We start from the raw sequence: 25,213 nt of genomic DNA on the forward strand, positions 1-25,213 counted from the left end.
GAACAGATACAAGCTTCCCCGCCAAACTGACAGATCTACCATCACAAACAGGATTATTGATGTGCTTCTATATCTAAGAAAACAAACAAAAAACATTTGCATTTATCAGGAATACTGAAACTTGTTTTTCAGGTGAAGAATATGTAAAGAGCCTAACTGCTAACCCTGAGCTCATAGATCGTCTTGCTTGCTTGTCTGAAGAAGGGGTATGTTTGAGTTCATTTCTGAAAAGTGAAGCTATAAACATGGCCACTTTGGGTTATAAAATTTAAAAATTGGAGTGTTGGTGGGAATTGAAAGAGGAGTTGGGTTATAGACAATAAGAGTGGCTGTAACAGGCTAATCAAAATGCCATTCCTGAAAGATTTGACTTTTTAAAATAGCGCTGTTTGCCAGTATATCCTCCACAACCTGAGTAGGATCCAGCATTTGGTAGGCCTGTTTGATGAATAAATAAAGGAACCCATGGCTGGTTTGTGAATAAGAGTATGTAATTGACAGAAGTGGTGGGCATTGCAGACAGAGCGTACAGCTGTAGCAGTAATTCCAAAGGAGGAGGGAGGGAAGTCTAAGAGGTAGAACATGAAGAGGAGGGGCCTGATATTGAGGACTAGAATTTGTTCTGTTAGGTCAGTCATTTTGAAACTATCTTATAAAGATCTTCCTGGAGGACTGCTATGAAGAGATGATAGCAGATGGGATTCTGGACTCCCTACCATGTAATGGCAGGCTTAAAGAAATTGAGGGTATATAAAAGTGCCTGGAGGGATGGGTGAGAATGATTAGAAATGTTATTTCCCTGAAAGAGCACTCTAAAAACTTGATATATAAGATGATGCCCTATATCAAGGGCAAGATTAGAAGCAGGTGGACCACTGTGATAGCGGATGTGAGAGGGCATGCTGAGGGGATCACTAAACTGCATGAGCCCTCATTTCCTCACATGTAAAGTATGTTCGGCAATAGTGACTTCACAGTGTTGTTATAGGACTGAATAAGATAATAGCAGTAGAGATAATAAAATTCTTATTTCAGTGCCTGGCACATGGCCAGGTTAAATGGTAGCTATTGTTATTATTTAGATTTTATGTAATAGAATATTATACATACATCCACTCTTCATAGTATTCTTTCACTTCTCTGTTGACCTACAACCAGCCACTTCACAAAACTAAATGGAAGTGAGAAAATAAAAGCTGGGCTTGATTTTTGGAACACAGATTTAGGATTGCCCTGCCTTAATTTGTAGCCACTAGCTGCAGTGGCTGTTTTAATTTAATTCAAGTTAAAAATTCAGTTTCTTAGTTGCATTATCTACTTTAAGTGCTTGAGAGCTACTTGTGCCTAGTGGCTTCAGTTTTGGGCATTACAAAAAGAATATTCCCTTCATCACAAAGTTGTTTTGAAGAGCACTGATCTAGAAGAAAAAAGTAATCTAACATTGGTAATATACAGTATTTGATTCAGTACTGTGGTTGGGCAAGTGCAGGATATGGTGAAATTATAGTCAGGTTTGTTGTAATACAACATGTGTGCTTCTCAAATTCACTGTGCTATGTAGTATCGTGTAATGAAAACCACAGAACTCATGTAAAAATGTAATTAGGAACACATATTCAGAAACCTCATGAAGTGGTAGAAGGAGGGCTATCTGAATTTAGAAAGTTAGAGCAGATGAAGACGGTGTGGTTTATAACACATGGTGATCTGAGGTGACTGTGGCTGTTTGGGAGGCTGTTTGGGTGTATATGTGTTTGTGGATTCCTGTGCAGCTTAGTTCACCTGGTACAGTTTTCTTCATTCACTTCATCTTTTCTAATCTATTGGTTGCATTGGAACAATTAGTGTTTTCAAAACAAGCAGGATAGTAGAATCCTGTACTTAGATTCTACTAAGTACAGAATGGACTGTACTTAGCAAGGGCATCTAACTCAAATTTGGGATGTCCAGGTTTTTGATAGAAGTAATGTCTAAGCCAAGATGTGGTGGATGTTAACTAAGCTCGTTTGCTTTCAGATAGGGTCGTTTTAGATGAATTATATAAAGGAGTTAGCCATGGTATTATTAGAGGAAGAGCATTTCATGCATGGGAAACAGCGAGTTCAAAGGTTAGAATAAGTTAGTAAGATCAAGAAAGAGCTAAAATGAATGGAGTGAGCAAATGTGGAAGTGTTAATAATGAAGTTAGAACTGTAGGCACAGAACAGTAGTATACAGTGAGTCATGGGGGAAGTACTGGAGTGTAGTCTACTGCTCCTACTGCTGGATAGCTGTTGAGCAGGGCAATAATATGATCTATCCGGCTGTTCTAAGAATAGATTAGAAACAAGATTTTCCAGCTAGGAGAATATTTTCTCTTCTGGGGAGAGAAGGCAGAATTGGACCATGATAGTAGCGAATAAGGTAGTGAGAAGTACTCAGATATTGGGTGTATTTCATAGATAGATGTTTTAGAACTTGGTGATGGATTGGGTTGGGGCTATGAGGAAATACAGATGACTAGGTGTTTTATCTAACCAGCTAGCTAAATAGTATTGTTTTACTTGTACAAAATGAAGGAGGAAGCAATATTAGATAGAAAATCACAAGTATAATTTTAGGCATTGTAACTTTGGGATACCTATCAGAGCTCCAAGTACCTTATGGTATGATTAGTTGGGTATACAAATCTAGCTCACAAGGGAGGTGTAGATTAGACATACATTTTGAAGTCTTCTACTAAAACCGTAAGACCAATGAGATTAACTGGAGCAGAGATTGGCAGACCCTTTTTTTTAAATAGTTTTATTGAGCTGTAATTCATATACCATAGAACCTATCCATTTAAAATGTAGATTTTTTTTAAGTGTATTCTCAGAATTCTGTAAACTTCACTATTACCTATTTTAGAATATTTTTTTCCCCTGTCAAAGAAACACCATACCACTTACAATCTCCTCCTGAAATGCCCTTGCTCCAGCCCTAAGCAATCTGTCTATAACTTCACTTATTTTGGACATTTCATATCAATAAATTAATGCAGTATGTGGCCTTCTGTGACTGGCTTTTATCACTTAGCATAATATTTTCAGCTTTGCCATGTTGTAGCAGATATCAATACTTCATATCCTTTATGCTGAATAATATTTCATAGAATGATATGCCACATTTTATTTATCCAGTCATCAGTTGATGGACATTTTAGTTGTTTCCACTTATTGGCTATTAATGAAGAATGCTGCTGTGAACATTTTTGTACAAGTTTTTGTGTGGACATATTTTTCATTTTCTTTGGTATATACCTAGGTATATGCAGCTGGGTTTGCTGAGTCATAGGATAATTGTATGTTTAACTTTTGAGGTATTACCAAAATTGTTTTTCAGTATTTCAGATATATTTGTGTTTTCCAAAGTGGCTGCACTAGTTTACATTTCCATAAGCAATGTATGAAGGTTCCCATTTCTCTATTTCCTCACCAGTACATGTTATCATCTAACTTTTTGATTATATCTCTTCTAATGGGTGGCAAGTGATATCTAATTGTGGTTTTGATTTGCATTTCCCTAATAACTGATGGTGATAAGCATTTTTTCATGAGCTTGTTGGCTATATGTGTGTGTCTGTCTTTGGAAAAATGTTTATTCAAATCCTTTGCCCATTTTTTAGTTGGGTTATTTGTTTTTTTATTGAATTGTAAGTGTTCTTACTATATTCTGTATGTAAGTTCTTTACCATGGATAATCACATATTGTATCCCAGGCAAACATTTCTTTGAAGGATAAGATGGTACATCTTTTTTTAGCTTTGCAGGCTATCTGGTCTCTGTTGCAAGTACTCAGCTACTGCTATTGTAGAGTGAAACAGCCATCACCAATAGATAAATCATTGAGGTTTGATGTGATTCAGTAAAACTTTGTTTGGCATATGGAGCTTAGTTTGCCTAGCTCTGATCAGGGGAGAGTATGGTATGGTAGTAAAGAGAGGAAAGCCAAGGGCGGAGTGCCTGGATACTTCAGTGTTTAGAAGTCAGAAACATGAGGGGAACCAAACCGACAAAAGCAATATACGAGGAAAACCAGGCGAGTGTGACATTCTTGGAAGCTGAGTGTAGAAAATGTTCAAGGACAGAGTGATTGTCTGTGTCAGGTATTGCTGATAAATCAAATTAATGAGGACTTATGATTGGATTTAGTATTATGACAGTTTGGGGGGACCTGTCCCAGGTAGTTTTGATGGGAATGAGGCAGAAGTCTGACTAGTATAGGTGCAAAAAATGGTAAAAGAGAGAGAACAGTGTTTAACACTTTCAGTTCTATAATTGAAGGAGAGAAACGAAGTGGTATTGGCAGAGCAAGTGGAATCAAGAGTGTTGTTTTTCTGTTGTTATCGTTGGTGGTGTGTTCTTCTTTGTTTTTTTAAAGGTGGGAGGAAATAAGGGAAGGGCCTATCACTGAGCCTTGCAATATGACAACATTTAGAGATCAGGAGCAGGAGAATTGGCAGAAGAATCTAATCAGTGAAGTAGGACAGAAACCAAAGGAATAATGATTTGGATGCTGATGTGTCTCAAGGAAGGAAAGATCATTTTGAAAAATTCTTGTAAGACAGAATGGAGAATTGAATTTGTTAAGATAACATATTATTAGTGACCTTGGCAGTAATGGTTTCAGTTGACCAAGGATGACACTTGATTATAGTGGATTCATGAGAGTACAAATGAATGAATAGATCCACAGTTATTTTAGAGCAGGGGTCCCCAAACTTTTTACACAGGGCCGGTTCACTGTCCTCAGACCGTTGGAGGGCCGGACAATAAAAATAACTATGAACAAATCTCTATGCACACTGCACATATCTTATTTTAAAGTAAAAAAAAACAAAATGGGAACAAATACAATATTTAAAATAAAGAACAAGTAAATTTAAGTCAATAAACTGACCAGTATTTCAATGGGAACTATGCCCCTCTCACTGACCACCAATGAAAGAGGTGCCCCTTCAGGAAGTGCAGCGGGGCCGGATAAATGGCCTCAGGGGGCCACATGCGGCCCGTGGGCCATAGTTTGGGGACCCCTGTTTTAGAGAATATTATTATAGCAATTTGGCATGAAGTGGAACCAGAGGATCAGACTCATGTCTGGAAGGAGAAAGAACTTTTATTTATTTATTTATTCTTTCATTTATTTATTTTTAGGGGAGGAGAGAGACAGGACGGGAGAGAGATGAGAGGTACCAACTCATAGTTGTGGCACTTTAGTTGTTTATTGATTGTTTCTCATATGTGCCTTGACCAGGGGGTTCCAGCAAAGTGCCTTGCTCAAGCCAGTGACCTGGGGCTTAAGCCAGCAACCATGGGATCATATCTATGATCCCACGCGCAAGCTGTCGACCTTGCACTCAAGTGGATGAGTCTGCACTCAAACCAGTAATCTTGGAGTCTTGAACCTGGGATCTCAGTGTCCCAAGTCGACACTATCCACTGCGCCACCACTGGTCAAGCTTTCATACACTGCTCACAAAAATTAGGGGATATTTCAAAATGAATATGAAGCGATAAAAAAGTAGTGTTTGATTTTTTTTAATTAAACAAGAATATCAGAAAAGCAAACAAGTCAAAGAAAGTTCAATTATGCAAATGAGATGCAAAAGCCACTTTTATTTCATTGGTGAAAATGCACTGTACAAAAGACTGAAAGTACTGGAGTATCTGCACGTTCCCTGATGCCCTAATTTTTGTGAGCAGTGTACATTCTTAATGGATCATCTTATGTTTATATAGTGAAGATGTTACAGTAGAGATGAGGAAATTTGATTTTAGAGTGAGCAGATAATTACAGGACCAAGTTCTTGAATAGAGGAGAGGAGATGGTTTATAGTGCCCATTTGAAAGAACAGAAACCTATGTATTGTTACAGGAGAGAAAGCTGAGGTTTTGGTGTAGATGCAAGGAGATAGGTGGATTTAGTGGTGGGAAGATGAAGTAGGTCTCTACTGACTGCTTCTGATTCTCAGCACGGATATTGAGGTCACCCATCTGAGTGAGGGACACAGAGAAGGTAGAGAGTTAAGCAAAAAGGAAAAGGTATAGGCCCTGGCCGGTTGGCTCAGCAGTAGAGCGTCGGCCTGGTGTGCGGGGGACCCGGGTTCGATTCCCGGCCAGGGCACATGGGAGAAGCGCCCATTTGCTTCTCCACCCCGCCCCCCTCCTTCCTCTCTGTCTCTCTCTTCCCCTCCCGCAGCCAAGGCTCCATTGGAGCAAAGATGGCCCGGGCGCTGGGGATGGCTCTGTGGCCTCTGTCCCAGGCGCTAGAGTGGCTCTGGTCGCAGCTGAGTGACGCCCCAGAGGGGCAGAGCATCGCCCCCTGGTGGGCAGAGCGGCGCCCCTGGTGGGCGTGCCGGGTGGATCCCGGTCGGGTGCATGCGGGAGTCTGTCTGACTGTCTCCCCGTTTCCAGCTTCAGAAAAATACAAAAAAAAAAAAAAAAAAGGAAAAGGTATAAAGTATTCTCCTTGGAAGGTGGAAAATTGTGGGAAATGGAGAAGGAAATGAAAGGAGCAAGCAGTTAGGATTCTGGATGTTGAAGTTGCTAAGAATCCTGATAGGTGATGCAATATATAGATGATGTGTTATAGAATTGTACACCTGAAACATATAATTTTATTAACCAATGTCATTGAATGGCACCCCAGCACATTCAATAAAGAGAAGAAAAAGAATCCTGACAGGTATTGTGGTAGACCTAAGGCAGTTCCCAGCTTACCTCTACATTATATAGTTGGCTATTTAAAATAGCCAAAATAAAAGTAGCATTGCTTGTGTTTAGTAGCCATAGCATTTTCATGGGATTGAGACTTCAAATTAGCCTTCAGGTATCTACCTGCCTTCTTAAATACACACCTTTGTTTTGGGAGGCCTGGGGTAAGCGGTGGTGGTATGCAGAGTTACTGACATACTTCAATGGCTAAACACCTAAATGTAATTAAATTGAAATATATGTGTAAGTTGCCTTAAGAATAGAAAGCATTTTCTTCTTATTGTGCTATATATTCTCTGACTCATGGAGTTGTATGTACCATGATGTGGAAGGTTTTTAAAAGAAATTACTTGATAGTAATAATAGTTATATGCTGAGTATACAGAAGCCTTACTAACTGAATATTTTTGTTTGCTTCACAGAATGAAATAGAAAGTGGGAAAATAATCTTTTCAGAGCATCTTCCCTTAAGTAAGCTACAACAGGGCATAAAATCTGGTACATACCTTCAAGGGACATTTAGAGCCAGCAGGGAAAATTACTTAGAAGCTACAGTATGGGTTCATGGAGATGCAGAAGAAACTAAAGAGGCAAGTGTGTAAATATATTCCTTATACACTAAAATACTTTCTGTTCATTATTTTCTTTCATAAGTGTTTAAAATTTTGTATGAGAATTTAAATTTGCTTTGTACTCCATCTTGAAGACAGTTATGTGGGAAGTGTAGATGCTAGAATTAGTCACTTTTAAAGAAAACTGCTTATTGAAGAAAACTTTTTAAATAGGATGCCTCTGTTATATATATTATGATCAGTTATGGGAAATATTATTTATATAACATGTAATTGCTCCAGAGGACTTTACACACTTTAAAGTGAATAGCAGTTATTTTGGGATGCTCACCCTTTGCCAGGTACTCTTCTGACTGCTTTGCCTGCTCTGTGTCATTTCATCTTCAACCCAGCCTATAAAAAGTAGGTACTATTTTTGTGTTTTATCAGTGAGGACCCTGACGCTCTCTTGGTGTGATGAAGTAAGAGTTATGGCAGAGCCATAAACACAACTCATATTTTCTTACCCTATTTTTTCTACTTGATATTGAGAAATTAAGAGGATGTACTTCAAAGGAACACTATAAGGAAAAAGTAAAGGAGGAGAAATAAAGATACATAGAGACATTCAGAATATATGTAAGTTTCTGTTAGGTAACATTCCCATATTGCTATTAAAAATATCTGGACACATGCCATGTACTGTTTTACACAGATACTCTTACAAGGACTTAAAAATCTAAACCGAGCTATTCATGAAGACATTGTGGCCGTGGAGCTGCTCCCCAGGAACCAGTGGGTAGCACCGTCTTCTGTGGTTTTACAGGATGAAGGCCAAAATGAAGATGATGTGGAGATAGAAGAGGAAAGAGAACTCAATGTATGAAACCAAGCAAGTTTTCGTCTTTTGTCTATTACTAAGATGACCAACCTTTTTACAATGAAAAGTAGGACAAAAATAAATTGAAGAAAACAATATCATAAATAAAAGAAGCATTTTATTCATTGCAACAATAATACACTATAAAATGATAAATACATAATAAAGACATTTGTAATAGTTTATGTTGTAATTATGCTTACATGCCTATTAATTTTTAATAATTGTAAGAAAAAAGTACTCATTTAGTAAAACAATATCAAACAAAACCACTCATCTGAAGTGATATTCAGGTGTATTTATCATTTTCTAATTAAAAAACGTCTGTTTTATGCAGCTATTTAATCAAAATGCATTACTAATAGATATGGTTTGAAGTTAGATTTCCATTTTAAAACTCAAATTTTGGGAAAATACCTGGAAATAAAATTATACGTATTTGGAAATTATTAAATAGATAATGAATTAATAAAATGTTAATTGTGCTTACCTTCTGTGATTGACTATTCACTGAGAAATAATCATGAGTCTACAGTATCATAGGTATCATGTTGTACTTCAGTAAGAAGTACACAAGCCATTTGCACGCTCGGTATAACGTGCGCTCTTTCAAGGTCTTCCATGTGGAGTGCATACGTCTCATAATTGCATCTCACTGCACTGTACTGATCCTTGACGAATCGTCATGTCAAATACAAATATGTCACATCACACGCAATGGATCGACTCTGCATCAATTGTATATGAACATTTACAGATTAGTCTTCCAATATCAAAAAGGAGGACATGTAGGACACTTTTTGAGGGAGGACAGAACTTACAAAAGAAGGACTATCCTCCCTAAAGGAGGACGATTGGTCACCTTAGTATTACACAAGTTTCAATTGTTTTCAGATTTATTGAACAAAACTTTAGTTCTACACAGAGTTGATTTTTTTCCCCTTTAATTATTTTAGTGTTCTTTTAAATTAGTGTCTTATTTTGTTCAAATAAATGGGTTTAAATATAAATAGACTGTTTAACTTTTACCAATTGACATCCAGAACACAATCTGTCTGAATTGGTGAGTTTTAAGTAAATACAAATTAAAATTTTCTGAAATGCTTTTATGTAATGTTAAAAGTCCCTTAGCATACTATATGTACTTCTGGGCCCTTATATTTGGGTCTGTTTAATATTTCCTGTCTTATTACCATATTTATTATGAAGAAAATACTTTCAGTTGTTTCTTAGGAGTCAAAGTCTACTTGATAGTACCTCTTTATTTCCCCATTTTAGATTTATAAGAACAATGTAATTATTCACATAGCATTATCAGTTCTTTTTTCATGTATTTTATTCAGTGCTCTGGAGTCTTATTATGACATTATCCCTATGGAGTCTGGGCCATAAAAAAGTATTAGAGGTGAAATACCATAAAATCATTCCCCTATTACTAATAAGAAATATTCTTTATTTGGATTTTTATTTAGGATAAGCAATAACCATTAAAGATACATCTCTCTTTTTTAAGGAATAAGTGCCACAGAGCTAATTAGTATAAACAAGTACTAAAATTCTAGTCTGTTAATTCACAGACCTGTGTATATGTTAATAAATCCTCATATAAAATTGAAAAGTTGAATTTTGACATATTCAGTTATATTTATTTTTTCAATTATCTGTTTTTGTAGTCTTTTATTATGGAAATTTTTCATGATTTGGTTTGGTAGGCTTTTGCCTAGAATTTTGAAACATCAAGATTCTGTACTTTTATGTCATAATTTAGTGCCTAGAAATATTAGTAGCCATATTGTAATTATGAAGGAAATGGTGTCATCATACTTAGAGGAAAAATAACAGGAGCTTTTTATTTTTATTTTTAAATCCCAGCTTAAGACTGCAGTGAATGAAAAAATGTTAAAGCCTACAGGTAGAGTTGTAGGAATAATAAAAAGGAATTGGAGACCATATTGTGGCATGCTTTCCAAGTCTGATATTAAGGAGGTGAGTAGAGAGCATGTTGTTATGTGATAAAAAAAATTATACAATTTAGTAGAACTGATAGCTTCCCCTTACCTTTATCCCGATTTTTGTTTGTATGTGAAACGTTTTTCCTAATTTTTTCTAGTCAAGAAGACATCTCTTTACGCCTGCTGACAAGAAAATTCCTCGAATTCGGATAGAAACCAGACAGGCTTCTGCATTGGAAGGACGGAGAATTATTGTTGCCATTGACGGATGGCCCAGAAATTCCAGGTATCCAAATGTAAGTCATTGGATTGAATTAGTCATTTTTATGTTAGAATATTTTAATTAAATTTGGGAATAAAATTGCGTCTTTTAGTGAAACTAGAATCTGCTTATGTTTAAAATTCATACTGAAATTTAGAATATTTCATAAAATTCCTGATAAGTAGTACATCCAATTTGAAAATCTTACAAAATTCCAATGTAAATCATTTGGTTATTTTTACTCAAATTTTTAAGCAAAAAACTTTTCTTGATAGTGACTACAAAAATGGTGTTTAAGACTTAAGTAGGTGCTAATAAACAGATTTTGAAGCTACTGTATTTTAGCACATTTTAAACTTGAAAGATAATGGGAAATAAACTAGTCCTTCACTAAGTCTCCATCCTAAACACTTGAGAATTCTTTTTTTTTTTTTTTTTTTCCATTTTTCTGAAGCTGGAAACAGGGAGAGACAGTCAGACAGACTCCCGCATGCGCCCGACCGGGATCCACCCGGCACGCCCACCATGGGGCGACGCTCTGCCCACCAGGGGGCGATGCTCTGCCCATCCTGGGCGTCGCCATATTGCGACCAGAGCCACTCTAGCGCCTGGGGCAGAGGCCACAGAGCCATCCCCAGCGCCCGGGCCATCTTTGCTCCAATGGAGCCTTGGCTGCGGGAGGGGAAGAGAGAGACAGAGAGGAAAGTGCGGCGGAGGGGTGAAGAAGCAAATGGGCGCTTCTCCTGTGTGCCCTGGCCGGGAATCGAACCCGGGTCCTCCGCACGCTAGGCCGACGCTCTACCGCTGAGCCAACCGGCCAGGGCTACACTTGAGAATTCTAATCATTATCAGCTTTAATTTCCTAAGGGGTATTTTCCTAAGAAGTAGTTACGGGTACATTTAGACATACTAAGGTTAAATATAAATGCTCAAGAACTTAATGTGGTAAGAAAATATAAATTACCTGATAAAAAGCTATAAAATATACCTTTTTAATAATAACTTTTGGTTTTAGGGACACTTTGTGAAAAATTTAGGTGATGTTGGAGAGAAGGAGACTGAAACAGAAGTTCTGTTACTTGAGCATGATGTTCCCCATCAGCCCTTCTCGCAGGCTGTTCTGAGCTTTCTACCAAAGATGCCCTGGAGCATTACTGAGCAGGTGCGTTGAAAAGAATTCTTAGTGATTTTATAAATCACTGTATCTGACTTAATTTTATTTGAATTCTGTATGTAAATATGTAGAAACCATTGTCCCCTCCTCTCCTGTATTTAGGTACAGAACTCCTAGGTATTACAGAAATTATTTGCTTTACTAAAAGATTTTTTTCTAGAGGACCGGCACCGGCTTATGTCCGATTTTTCAAAGGCAAGGAAACCACAGTTGCAAATCATTATGTGTGGTAATTAATAAGAAATAATTCTGACCTGTGGTAGCACAGTGTATAAAGCAGGGGTCCCCAAACTTTTTACACAGGGGGCCAGTTCACTGTCCCTCAGACCATTGGAGGGCCGGACTATAAAAAAAACTATGAACAAATCCCTATGCACACTGCACATATCTTATTTTAAAGTAAAAAAACAAAACGGGAACAAATGCAATATTTAAAATAAAGAACAAGTAAATTTAAATTAAAAAACTGACCAGTATTTCAATGGGAACTATGGGCCTGCTTTTGGCTAATGAGATGGTCAATGTCCGGTTCCATATTTGTCACTGCTAGCTGTAACAAGTGATATGACACACTTCCGGAGCCGTGACATGTGCGTCCCACATCACCGGAAGTACTGTATGTGAGCGACGCTGTGCTTTGCGGCGCCGCCACATACAGTACTCCAGGAGCACAGGATGTGGATGCATTCTGTGCTCTTCTTACTGACCACCAATGAAAGAGGTGCCCCTTCTGGAAGTGCGGCGGGGGCCGGATAAATGGTCTCAGGAGGCCGCAGTTTGGGGACCCCTGGGATAAAGCATTGACCTAGAATGCTGAAGTCACTGGTTTGAAACCATGGGCTTGCCTTGTCAAGGCACATATGGTGGTTGATGCTTCCTGCTTCTTCTCCCTCCTCTCTCTTGCTCTTTCTCTCTAAAATGAATAAAAATAAAATCTTACAAAAAAAAGAGTCTAAAAAGAATAAGACAAAGGTTTTTAAAATACATATATACTGTTCACAAAAATTAGGGGATCAGGGAACGTGCAGATACTCCAGTACTTTCAGCCTTTTGTATAGTGCATTTTCACCAATGAAATAAAAGCTGGTTTTGCATCTCATTTGCATAATCAAACAACTTCCTTTGACTTGTCATTTGCTTTTCTGATGTTCTTAATAAAAAAAAAAATCAAATGCTTTTACTTGTTTCATATTCATTTTGAAATATCCCCTAATTTTTGTGAGAAGTATATATAATATATATATATAGTCGATTTCATAAGAACTGTGCTGCATTTATACTACCAAAACAGTTGCATTTCTTAATTATGTGCCATCTTCTAGGACATGAGAAACCGAGAAGACCTGAGACATCTATGTGTTTGTAGTGTGGACCCACCTGGATGTACTGATATAGATGATGCTCTGCACTGCAGAGAACTTGAAAATGGAAATGTGGAGGTATTCATTTCAGTAATTACATTCTTATCTAAGAACGGTTTTGTTCTTGAGTTTATCTTCTTTTCACCCATTGTAGAATGTATTTGTGAATTATATGTGCCAAGTATAGTCAGTTTAGTTGCAGACACTAATGAGCATGTATCAAAAATTGAAGTGGTGAATGCGACTAAGTCCTTTTTCAATTTAGCTAAATTTCTTCTCACTAAAATTCCATTTATTTAGTTAAGCATGTTGACATCTTTATATTTCTATCTGTTTAAGGTTGGTGTTCATATTGCTGATGTTAGCCATTTTATTAGGCCAGGAAATGCTCTGGATCAGGAATCAGCCAGAAGAGGAACAACTGTGTATCTTTGTGAAAAGGTAAATGTGTTAAATTTAAAATGGAACTTTGATGCATGCTTGTAACTTTTTCATCATCTGTTTTATTCTTAGTAGTAAAATCATATGAGGCATTTTCTGAGGAAAGGAAAGACTCAGTATTGAGTGCAATTTAATGAATATTTAATTGTGCAGTTTATAGAGATCAGGGGCAGTTCTGAATTCTTGAATAGTCAAATTTGGACTAGTACATGAATTAGTTACAAGACTAATAATATATGGAATAAGGTGACCTTATGAGGTCTGAAAATATTGCAGTTTTTTGTTATTGAGTGGCCCAAATAACAAGTAGGTATAGTTGATATAAATTGTTGTGTTGGATTTAACTTATTTATGGGTAAATAAAATGTATTTTATGTTTTTTATAAAATTAAATTATGTGTTTATTCTGTCACAGCTTACTGTTGTTGTTTTTTTAAGTATGGTCTCATAAAGTTACAGAGGAAAATTGAGGGAAAAGTTAAGCTTAGTTTGTTATGAATTCATTGTCAAGTTCTATGTAGCTTTTTTTCCATAAAAATTTAGTGTCTGCCTTTTTTAGTATTTTACAAGCATCATATAGTTTGTAAAGCCTTGGGGAAAGTTTCAGTCATAGACCTAGTAGGGCTTGTGTCAGTTACCTAGTACCCTGGTCAGCAAACTGCGGCTCGTGAGCCACATGCGGCTCTTTGGCCCCTTGAGTGTGGCTCTTCCACAAAATACCACGTGCGGGTGCTACCTCGATAAGGAATGTACCTACCTGTATAGTTTAAGTTTAAAAAATTTGGCTCTCAAAAGAAATTTCAATCGTTGTACTGTTGATACAGTGGTACCTTGAGATATGAGTCTAATTCATTCTGTAACCAAGCTCGTAAGTCAGTCAACTCGTATATCAAACAAATTTCTTCCATTTATAAAAACTGAAATAGATTTAATCTGTTCCAGCCCTGTGAAACATCCCCAAGCCATCCTAAATTATGAAAAAAAGACATTTTTAATTAAGAAACACACATGTATACTTTACCAATGTATAACAAAATATATGAAATAAAAGAAAAAAGTGCTGCCTGACCTGTGGTGGCGCAGTGGATAAAGCATCGACCTGGAATGCTGAGGTCGCTGGTTCAGAACCCAGGGCTTGCCCAGTCAAGGCACATATGGGAGTTGATGCCTCCTGCTCCTCCCCAGTCCCTCTCTCTCTCCCCTCTCTCTAAAAAATAATGAATAAATAAAAATCTAAAAAAAAAGAAAAATACTATTTAGTACTGTATTCTTACCTTGGAGACAGAAAAGTGTGGCTAATGGAGGTGAATGGTGGAGGAGGAGGAGGGAGGGAGGAAGGGATGCAGGCATTGTAGACACGTAAACTAAAACTGCACTTTCTTAACACTAAATGTAAACTAAAACTGCATTTTCTTTACTTTAAACAAAATTAAAACTGCACTTTCTTTACTTAAAATGAAACCACAAAAACTTAATTGTAAAAAATGCATTTTCTTAACTTTAAACTTAACCTAAGTTTAACATTACATATTTTTCATTTAATCATCACCGGTTTTTGTCTTTGTGGCTGCACTTTCGGCACTTTCACTTGCAGGACTTTTGAATAAAAATCCATCCAAAGAGGTTTGCTTTTGCTTGCCTTTTAAAATTTTACGGAAATGTGACAAGTGTCATTGAAAAGTGCTGAAGCATGACCAGTTGAAACTTTTTCTGGGTGTTTCTTTTCAATGAAATTTGAAAGCTTCTCCCACATTGCCAGCATATCTTTCATTTCACTTGTAGAAATCACTTCCTCCGACTCTACCTCCTCCTCATTACTAATCTCTTGCAGAAGCTCCGTATGTTGCATCATCTGTAGCTCATTCAACTCCTCAGTGAGAGTTCCTCCTCATGTTCCTCGACGAGCTCGTTTACATCACCCTCATCCACCTCCAGACCATCGACTTCCCGAGGAACACAATCTCCTCCAATGCTTCTACCTTAGTCTCGGTCCATGGTTCAAATCCTTCGAAGTCCCTGTCTGCAACATCAGGCCATAACTTTTTCCATGCCGAGTTCAAGGTTCTTCTTGTAACCTCTTGCCATGCCAAGTCAATAATGCGTAAACAAATCACAATGTTGTAGTGATCTTTCCAAAACTCTCGAAGGGTTAGATTTGTATTCTCAGTCACCTCAAAGCAGCGGCAGAACAAGTGCTTTGTGTAAAGCTTTTTAAAGTTGGAAATGACCTGCTGATCCATAGTTGCAGGATTGAAGTCGTGTTGGGTGGGAGGTAGAGGACTTTACAAATTTGAACTCATCAAGAATGTCATCTTCAAGACCAGGTGGGTGGGCTGGAGCATTTTCAAGGATTAGTAATGCTTTCATCGAGAGTTTATTTTCTTGAAGATATTTTTTCACTGCAGGACCAAAGACGAGATTTACCCATTCAATAAAAAACTGCCACATAACCCATGCCCTAGCATTGGCGCACCACATAACCTGCAGTTTTTCTTTAAGAATCTTGTGAGTCTTAAAGGCTTGAGGATTTTTGTAATGATACACTAGCAATGGCTTTACTTTACAGTCACTGCTAGCATTTGTACACAATGCAAGGGTCAGACGGTCCTTCATGGGTTTATGACCTGGCAGCTTCTTCTCCTCTGTGGTGATGAAAGTCCTCTGGGGCATTTTTTTCAAACAATCCTGTTTCGTCACAGTTGAACACTTGTTGGGGGATGTAGCCTTCCTTTGCTATAAGCGCAGCAAAATGTGCGATGTACTGCTCAGCTGCCTTAATGTCAGCACTTGCAGCTTCACCATGACTCACCACCGAGTGGATGCCAGATCACTTGAAATTTTCAAACCAGCCATGACTTGCCTTAAACGTATCTTCTGCTGCCTCTTTTGAGGTTGATTGTTCTTTCTTCTTAAATCGCCATAAATAATACATGCCTTTGTGCATATTACAGTCTCCGTCACTGTATCTCCTGCCAGCTCTTTCTCTTTCACCCACACCAGCAGAAGCTTCTCCATTTCTTCATGGATATTTGTCCTTAATTGGGACAGAATTGTAGTTCCTTTCGCTGGATTTGCACTTTTGATGGCATCCTTTTGTTTAAGGATGGTCCAAATTATAGATGTATTGCCGTCATACAGCCTTGCCACTTCATTCACTCATACACCACGCTCATGTTTTTCTATTATTTCTTGCTTTACTTCTATTGACATCATTCTCTTCTTCTCACCACTGTCCTTTACACTCACTTTCTTTTGCCTCATGATAGCACACAAAAGAAGTTAGTAAAAAATGCAAAAATGATGCAAGAACGAGTACAAGGCACAAGATTCAACTTGATTCTGTGGGTAACGTAAGAAAGAATGAGATGCTGGTGTTGTGCTGCCGATACTGGACCTGTGCGCCAATGCGCCAACTAGCAGCAGCTTCCTGAATCACTACTCCTGTTGGAATTGTGCTCAGATCTCGAACAAAAATACGGACGAGTTGCAGCTCGTATCTTAAAAAATTTGTATGTTGGTCTGCTCGTATCTCACGGTACCAGTGTATTTGGCTCTGTTGACTAACGATTTTGCCAACCACTGACCTAGAACAAACTTAATATCTAGACTAGAGATTTCAGACTTTCAGAGAATAGCTAGTTGGTTAGTATAGAGGACTTAACCTTAGATCCACTGACATGAAGTCTAGTTTTCTCTCATTGCTACCCATTTGTAACAATTTTTGTGTAAGTACCTTTCTAGAAATACTTTATGTTTTCTCAATTCTGTTCACAAAGACCAGGATACTTCTTTTGTTTTCTTATTAAATTAATACTATTTGAGAATAGAACATCAAATAAATAAATGTATGGATATAGGTTAGTAATCTGTGACTATTTTATCTGTTCCAGAGGATTGACATGGTTCCAGAATTGCTTAGCTCCAACCTGTGTTCCTTAAGGTCTAATGTTGACAGGTATTTATGCATGTTTTTTTTCATAAGAACATAGTAATTATTCCTTTAACTGGTTCCCATTAACAAATACTTCCATTTTTTCCTCTAGACTGGCATTTTCTTGTATTTGGGAAATGAATCACAATGCTGAAATTTTAAAAACAAGGTTTACCAAAAGTGTCATTAATTCAAAGGTTAGTTTTCATGGTTAATATTTTATGTTTAAAATCTTTGCTGCTTTTAACAGTGTTCTAGATTATTTTGAAAGTCTAGGCTTAAGAATTTTTACCCCAGTGTTGGAACAAAAGCTAGATTTTTCCAATCATCTGCTTAATTCTTGGTATTATTTAAAAATGAGTTTATCTAACTATTGTTCTATATTCAGAGGCTTATAAAGCCTACGTACCTGAGAAGACCAAATAGATGACTTTAGCCCCAAGTCAGCAGTTCCAGTATTTGAAGCTACCCCCAATTATGACTAGTTAGGGTTTTTAAAGTTGGCCTGTATACCATCCCCTTGTTCTTCTTATTTATTCATAGAGACGATCTTACACATCCATGTTGGATTCCCACCCACAGACCTAGCCTGAGGTGTGTGTTCAGACAGAAGGGATGAGGAATTGTCTTCTTCATTCTTTTCATTTCTGTGTACTTCTCCCCAGATTCTCTGTATTCTCATTTTCCCCTGACTCCTCTAAGGTTTGCCAAATTCCTTTTCTTTCATTGATCCGTTTTTCAAATTTACCTGCTTTTTTTCTCTCTCTTTAACATCATGTTTCTAGTTGGAAGAAAGTGTTAGACTAATAAATAGTGATGTGTGAATGATTTAAGCCTTTCTAGCTTTGTATTTTTAAATAGCAATAAATTTATTTTTCTCCCAGACTTTGCCAGTAAGACAAAATTATATGAAAAAATTTAGTGAACATGTAACAAAACGTTTTTAGAAGGGCAACTCTTAGCTCCTACCAGAGAACTTGGCTGTCCTCAGATTCTGACTGGACTTGCATCATCTAATGTTCTTATGCTGTTTTTGATTTTTATTTGTAAAGTTACTTTTAAAAGACAACCAGCTAAAAAATGGTAGTTTTCCATGAAGAGTGAAATAGGAACAGAAGCAGCTATTTGTATATTTGAATTGAGATTGGAAATTACTTTAAACCTTTTATACTCTCAGTTGTCCCATTTTTAAATACTTAATTTTGGGTATTTAGTAGATTTCCTGCAAAACATGATGATTAGATCATTACAGTTTTCTTAATTATTTGCCATTGAATAAGGGAGTAATTTCTTCTAGAAAGAACTATACTTCACTGTTATCAGAAAATAATCAAACCTCGCTGTTTATTTTAGCATTACTGGAGTATTTATACATGAACTGAAATATGAAAGTAATTCAAGTTTAAGCAATGTGTATACTAACAATACTACCATATCACTTTAACCTAAGTTTGCTTATGTTGTTGCATAATGTATCAGATAAAACTTAATGAACCAGAAATCTTAGATGTAGAATATAAATATTACAGTTAGGAATCTCTATCTTGTTAATGATGTTTAGGTTTTTCAAAATCATAGATTTTATGTAGTGGGAATGTAGTAAACCAGTTTTTATCGATATTTGTAAAAGGTTATATTAACATGTGGTTTCTTCTTTAGGCTTCCCTTACATATGCTGAAGCTCAGATGAGAATTGATTCATCAACTATGAATGATAATATTACCATTAGTCTCCGTGGACTAAATAAACTAGCTAAAATTTTGAAAAGAAGAAGAATTGAAAATGGGTACATTTCAAAAATACCTATTAAGATATTTCATAATTCATTTATCTTGGTATTAAGATAACTTGTGAACTCTTTAAAGTTATTTTATCATGGCCAGTGATGACTTATTTAATAGGTTGAATAAAACTCTTACATAGAGACATTCTACTTCTAGCTACCTTTTAATTATTAGTAACATGAATCTGGACTGGTGTTAGTTCAGAAGTTCTGTCCTTGTAATTTATTGTCCGAAAAATAGATATGTTTCAGGTAAAGATCTTAAAGAAATTCTAAGAAGGCAAGAGCTCCTAAACACATCTATGGATTGTTTTGAATTTTAATTAAGAATGAGTTTACACATTGAACATTGATTTTCATTTTAAATAAATGTAGAGGAAGTTTGTATTACATGTTAGAGTTGGAAGATTTTAGAGATTGTTTAATCCAACACCTTTATTTTTTAAATGATTAAAAGTTATATGGAAGCAGAGTTCCCAAAGATTTGATAGCTTGTGGCAGATCATATCTTTCAGCTATCATATCATGGCATTTGCCTTATTACAAAAGGTATAAATAAGATAAGGGGTGTCCAAGTACCCAAACTTGTTGAAGTAGTTAAAAGAAATTTGATTCTTGAAAGACATGAACTATTAGAGTACATGAGTTTTGGATGGGGTTCCCATGTGCATCCAAGGTAGGGTTACAAGCAGCTACTAAAAGTGTTTTTGTTAGGGAATGTAAATTATAGCTCTATGCTGGTTCATAAGATATGCCTATTTAAATTTAAATGAAAAATTCAGTTTCTGAGTTACACTAGCCATATTTCAAGTGCTCAGTAGCCACATGCGGCTAGTGACTACCATGTCGGAAAGTATGGACAGAGAACATTCTCATTTCTGCAGGAAGTTCTGTTGGACAGTATGCAGAGGTAGTTATGCAGGGCCACCCCTGTCTGTTCACACCCCAGTTTTCTGGGAATTTTTTATATAATCCTAAATATGAAACTTAAAATTATGTAAGGATAATCTGGATGCAGTAAAACACAATGAAATTATTGCTCAAGCTTGTAATTTACATATAAATAAGACTATAGTTTTTTTTATGACATAAAATGAAACATTAGGCCCTGGCCGGTTGGCTCAGTGGTAGAGTATCGGCCTGGCGTGCAGGAGTCCCGGGTTTGATTCCTGGCCAGGGCACACAGAAGTGCCCATCTGCTTCTCCACCCCTCCCCCTCTTCTTCCTCTCTGTCTCTCTCTTCCTCTCCCACAGCCAAGGCTCCATTGGAGCAAAGTTGGCCTGGGCGCTGAGGATGGTTCTGTGGCCTCTGCCTCAGGTGCTAGAATGGCTCTGGTTGCAAACAGAGGGACACCCCAGATGGGCAGAGCATCGCCCCTGGTGGGCATGCCGGGTGGATCCCGGTCGGGCGCATGCGGGAGTCTGTCTGACTGCCTCCCCGTTTCCACTTCAGAAAAATACAAAAAAAAAAAAAAGGAAACATTATTCAGCAAAGTATTTGTCCTTTGAAGCTTTGCAATTTGCCATGCATTAGAAGAAAGTCTGTGTAAAGATAATTTTTAGAAAGTTTGTTTCAAAGCAAACTGAATAAAACAGATTGAAAGTGTATTTTTGTGGATTTAAATAAGATGTAAACTTGTATTTGTATCATAGCTTCTCATAATTAGGATAGAAATGATATTTTTTAACTTCAAACCTTGTCTTAATTTTGTAAATAGAAGGTCATTTACTGGTAAAAGCTACCATTTAATCTTCCGAGTCTTAGGGAGAATTGAGAAAACCATCATTAAAATACAAAATGACATCTTTTGTCTTCTTAAAGGATCTTTTGTCTGTCTTTAATTATGTCTACCTTAAAGGATAAATGTTACATCATGGATAGTGGCCTATGAAGAAAAAATGATCAAAATATGATTAGTATACCTTGCTTTTTAAGTCAAGATATATTAATAAACACATAATAGAGCGGATGTAGAACCTTGTAAATACTTCAGGGCAGAAGAGGAATGTTTGTGAGATTCCCTCGCTAGTATTCCTTTTGTAACTCCCCAATAAAAGTGATGAGTTAAGGAAGAAAAGGACTTGGATCTCACTTGTCTCATCTCATATTTTTTTCCCTTTTTAATGAGTTCATACAGCCTCATTAAAATTCTAAGTTTTAGGTTAATTTGTAGCTTGACCTGATGAAAGAAGTGTCAAAGTATAAAGAAACATTCCTTGTGGGAATTGTCTTTTCACGGGAGAAGTTGTTAAGTCATTAAATGAACCAAGCATGTAAAGCACTTAGCATAGGATGTTATCAGACACATAGACTCAGATATTAGTACCCACTAGTCTTTGCAACATATTAGTAGTTGTAGTTTATCAGTCTCCATTGGTTAAGTTTATGGGGAAGATACTCGTGAACTGTGGACCTTCCAGTGTCAGTGATCTAAGCATAGCAGCGTCCTTTTTGCTTCTCTCCATCATCCCTCTCTGCATTCTACAGTTTCCCTGGCAAATTCTTTATTTGTAAAAGTGATTACAAACCTGTGTAACTGAGTAAAATCTCATAGCTTGAGATTTTACAGAATATATTTAAACTCTCAGAAGCACAAGGATGCAAGTTTTATTGTGTTGCTATTTTGCTCTCTTACTAAGTGCTTTTAGATCTGTAAAACTTACCAGATGGTCATAAAGCCTTTGTAAAAATAACTACTACATACTTGCTATCATCATTTTCTGTTTTAAAAGAAGCACTTCCAGAATAATATCTGTTATTGGCTCACTTGACTAATCCACCTCTTTAATTTTTATTTAGGGCTTTGACTCTTTCTTCTCCAGAAGTTCGATTTCACATGGACAGCGAAACTCATGATCCTATAGATCTACAAACAAAGGAACTGAGGTATGCATTTTTTGATGGGCACTAGGTAAGATTTTGGTTTTAAACGTAATGTCTGATTGTTAGTGTACAAAACATATTTATACCCAAAATATCTATTTTTAGTATGGTTAGGATTTCTGTAGGGTTTTTTTTTTTAAACTTAAAAACTGTACAGAAAAGTAAATAGCTCACTTTTAAGTTTTTCTAACATAAAACTGAGATTAGTATCAAGTTAGAAAAACTTCAAATTTGAATTGGTATGTCTTTTTTTTTTTTTTGACAGAGACAGATAAGAGTCAAAGAAAGGGACAAATAGGGACAAACAGACAGGAAAGGACAGAGATGAGAAGCATCAGTTCTTTGTTACGGCACCTTAGTTGTTCAATGATTGCTTTCTCATATGTGCCTTGACTGGGCAGCTACAGCAAAGTGAGTGACCCCTTGTTCAAGCCATCAACCTTGGGCTCAACCAAGGTGTCATGTCTTTGATCCTACGCTCAAGCCAGAGACCCTGTGCTCAAGCCGGTGACCTTGGGGTTTCGATTGTGGGTCCTCTGTGTCCCAGTTCAATGCTCTATCCACTGCACCACCGCGTGGTTAGGCTGAATTGGTATGTCTTGATGTGTGTGGTGTATTAGAACTTGACTAGTAATAGTTACAGTAAGTAAAAGAAGATTGCCCCAATTAATTAATTAATGTGAGAGGAGGGTAGATAGATGCCCACATGTGTCCCAACTGGGATCCACCCGGCAACCCTCATCTGGGGCCAATGCTCTGCTCATCTGGGGCCATGCTCTCAACCGAGCTATTTTTAGCGCCTGAGGTGGGAGACTGCACTGAGCCATCCTCAGTGCCTGGGGCTAACACACTTGAATGGATCCATGGCTTTCGGAGGGGAAAAGAGAGAGAGAGAGAGAGAGAAGGGGGACGGGGAGGGGTAGAGAAGCAGATGGTTGCTTCTCCTGTGTGCCATGGGAATTGAACCCGGGACTTTTACATGCCAGGTTGACGCTCTATTACTGAGCCAGGGCCAATTAATTTCTTAAATGTTTAATGTAGCGGGTACTGTGGTAGAATGGAGTAGGGTCACAGGGCTTTGAGGACAGACTGCCTAAGTTTGGGTTCTACTTCTGTCATAACTGTTTACACAACTCTGGAGAAGCTACTTGACCTCTCTGTGCCATTTTATCTATGATTAATAATGTGTTCCTACCTCAAAGGGTGTTGTGAAGTGTACTCAGATGTTATACTCAGCTACTGTTGTTATTGCTTTATTGACTTAATTAAGATTTAGGAAGCAAGAAAATTGTTGCTTAAATCAGAGTTAGGCTTCTTTTCCACGCTTCTTACATAAGGTAATTCTGAAATTAAATTTGCACTTATACTTTTCTTAGAAGATGACTGAGAATTAAAAATGGGAATATATTGAAGTTTGTTAGTTAGAGTCAGTTTATGCTTTATAGCATTAGAACTAAAATTAAATACCTTTTTGGGTGGGGACTTCTGTGCAAATAAGTCTAATATTAGTATGAACAATGATCCCAACACCAGGAGCTTTTCTGAGGAAAAATGAATCCAACTTTGCCAAAATAGAACATCATCCTTTTCGTCCCGCCAATAAGAGATTGCCTCCATAAGTTTGAAAGGTATAGAAGGTGTTACTAATATTTTAAAAATTAATATATAGTACTGTTAGCAATCTTGTCAAGATTTAAGATGTTATTCAAAATGGAAATAGGAGTGAAAAGTAAGTAATTCATGTTCAGTAACTTGGGAGAAAGAAAGTACTATGTAACCAGATGGCGATCATTTATTAAACTGAATTTTAAATGGACATAGACTATTCATATTGAAAAGCAATATCAGATTGGTTAAGAGTTTTGAAGTTTGGTTATGTAGACTTTGATCCATTTACTACCAATAACTGTGACCTTGAGTAGAGAATAATCTTCAGTCTTATCTGCAAAAGAGAAAATATATGTATGGCACTATATATATAGCACTTAAATCACAATGCCTGACCATAATAAGCACCAGAGTGCCTGTTGTACATATGATCTCTTCATTTTGGTGATTTATTATTTAGAAAGTTTTAATTTTTAAACCAAAATTTTTATGATGTAAACTTTTAATTATTCTTAGTGCCCTTTATTTTTATGAATATATAGTTAAATAAAAATGTATTTCTATTTGGGCTCAGTAAAAGGCAAAAATGTTTATGATTTAGATAGTATGTATTAGAATTATTAGCAAAGCTATTTTTAAAAATATTTTATTTACTGATTTTTTTAGAGAGAGGAGAGAGGGAGAAAAACAGTGGGGTGGGAGGAGCAAGAAGCATCAACTTGTTGTTGCTTCTCATATGTGCCTTGATCTGGCAAGCCTGGGTTTCGAATCAGTGACCTCAGCATTCCAGGTCAACTCTTGATCCACTGTGCCACCACAGGTCGGGCAAAACTTCTATTTTTTTAATGCAATTTGTAAAGTCTCCTCTAGCTTGAGATTTACAGACACAGTAGATGCATAGTAGGGAAGAAATGGAAGAGCCCCAAGTTATATATGAGTGTGTGTGTGTGTGTGCGCACACACAGGAATGTTTACATAGGAAGCATTTCCATTGTCTTCTAGGTAGAAAGGATAACCTGTAAATAAATATTATATAGCAGAGTCTCAGATTCTCCTTATTTAATGATTATTTTTTCATTGGCAGAGAAACAAATTCCATGGTGGAAGAATTTATGTTACTTGCCAATATCTCTGTTGCAAAGAAAATTCATGAAGAATTTTCCGAACATGCTTTGCTTCGAAAACATCCTGCTCCCCCCCCATCAAATTATGAAATTCTCGTTAAGGCAGCTAAATCTAAGGTAAGGTCATTTTTTATATTTGTGTTGTGATCTATCCAGTGCATTGAATAATTTATATTAACATCACCATAAAACTGTTCTTATTTCTTGATGCAAAAATATGCCAGTAGTTCTTAGTTTTTATTATTGACGTACCTTTCACATATAACAATTACGTGTACAATGTGTTAGTTTAATACATTTATATAAACTTAATCAGTGAGTTTAAATACCAGGTATTTGCCTGGTAATATTAGGAGAGAAGAACTTTTATATTTTTAATTTAGTTTCAAAAATTATTTGTTAATTTCAGAATATTGAAGACCATCCTTAATAAGGCTATATGTTATTTCACAGTTATTTTTCCAAAGCAAAGGAATAGCAAGTGCAGAAGCGTTTACTGTTTTATTTGCAGTGTGCTGGACATGATA

General features: G+C 36.7%; 1 protein-coding gene across 2 annotated transcripts in view; it reads left to right on the top strand.

The window, feature by feature from the left end:
• Positions 1-25,213, top strand: part of DIS3 (DIS3 homolog, exosome endoribonuclease and 3'-5' exoribonuclease) — a 37,185-nt gene that overhangs the window by 6,681 nt on the left and 5,291 nt on the right. For both annotated transcript variants that reach the window (XM_066380780.1, XM_066380781.1), the window contains 13 exons: positions 133-206; positions 7,157-7,324; positions 8,001-8,165; positions 10,038-10,151; positions 10,276-10,413; positions 11,395-11,541; positions 12,876-12,992; positions 13,254-13,355; positions 17,246-17,310; positions 17,399-17,483; positions 18,946-19,073; positions 21,871-21,957; positions 24,647-24,803. In XM_066380780.1, the coding sequence (XP_066236877.1) occupies positions 133-206; positions 7,157-7,324; positions 8,001-8,165; positions 10,038-10,151; positions 10,276-10,413; positions 11,395-11,541; positions 12,876-12,992; positions 13,254-13,355; positions 17,246-17,310; positions 17,399-17,483; positions 18,946-19,073; positions 21,871-21,957; positions 24,647-24,803 (1,547 nt within the window). The remainder of the gene's footprint in view (positions 1-132; positions 207-7,156; positions 7,325-8,000; positions 8,166-10,037; positions 10,152-10,275; positions 10,414-11,394; positions 11,542-12,875; positions 12,993-13,253; positions 13,356-17,245; positions 17,311-17,398; positions 17,484-18,945; positions 19,074-21,870; positions 21,958-24,646; positions 24,804-25,213) is intronic.

This window comes from Saccopteryx leptura, chromosome 4 (genome assembly GCF_036850995.1).
Source record: "Saccopteryx leptura isolate mSacLep1 chromosome 4, mSacLep1_pri_phased_curated, whole genome shotgun sequence".
Taxonomy (NCBI): domain Eukaryota; kingdom Metazoa; phylum Chordata; class Mammalia; order Chiroptera; family Emballonuridae; genus Saccopteryx; species Saccopteryx leptura.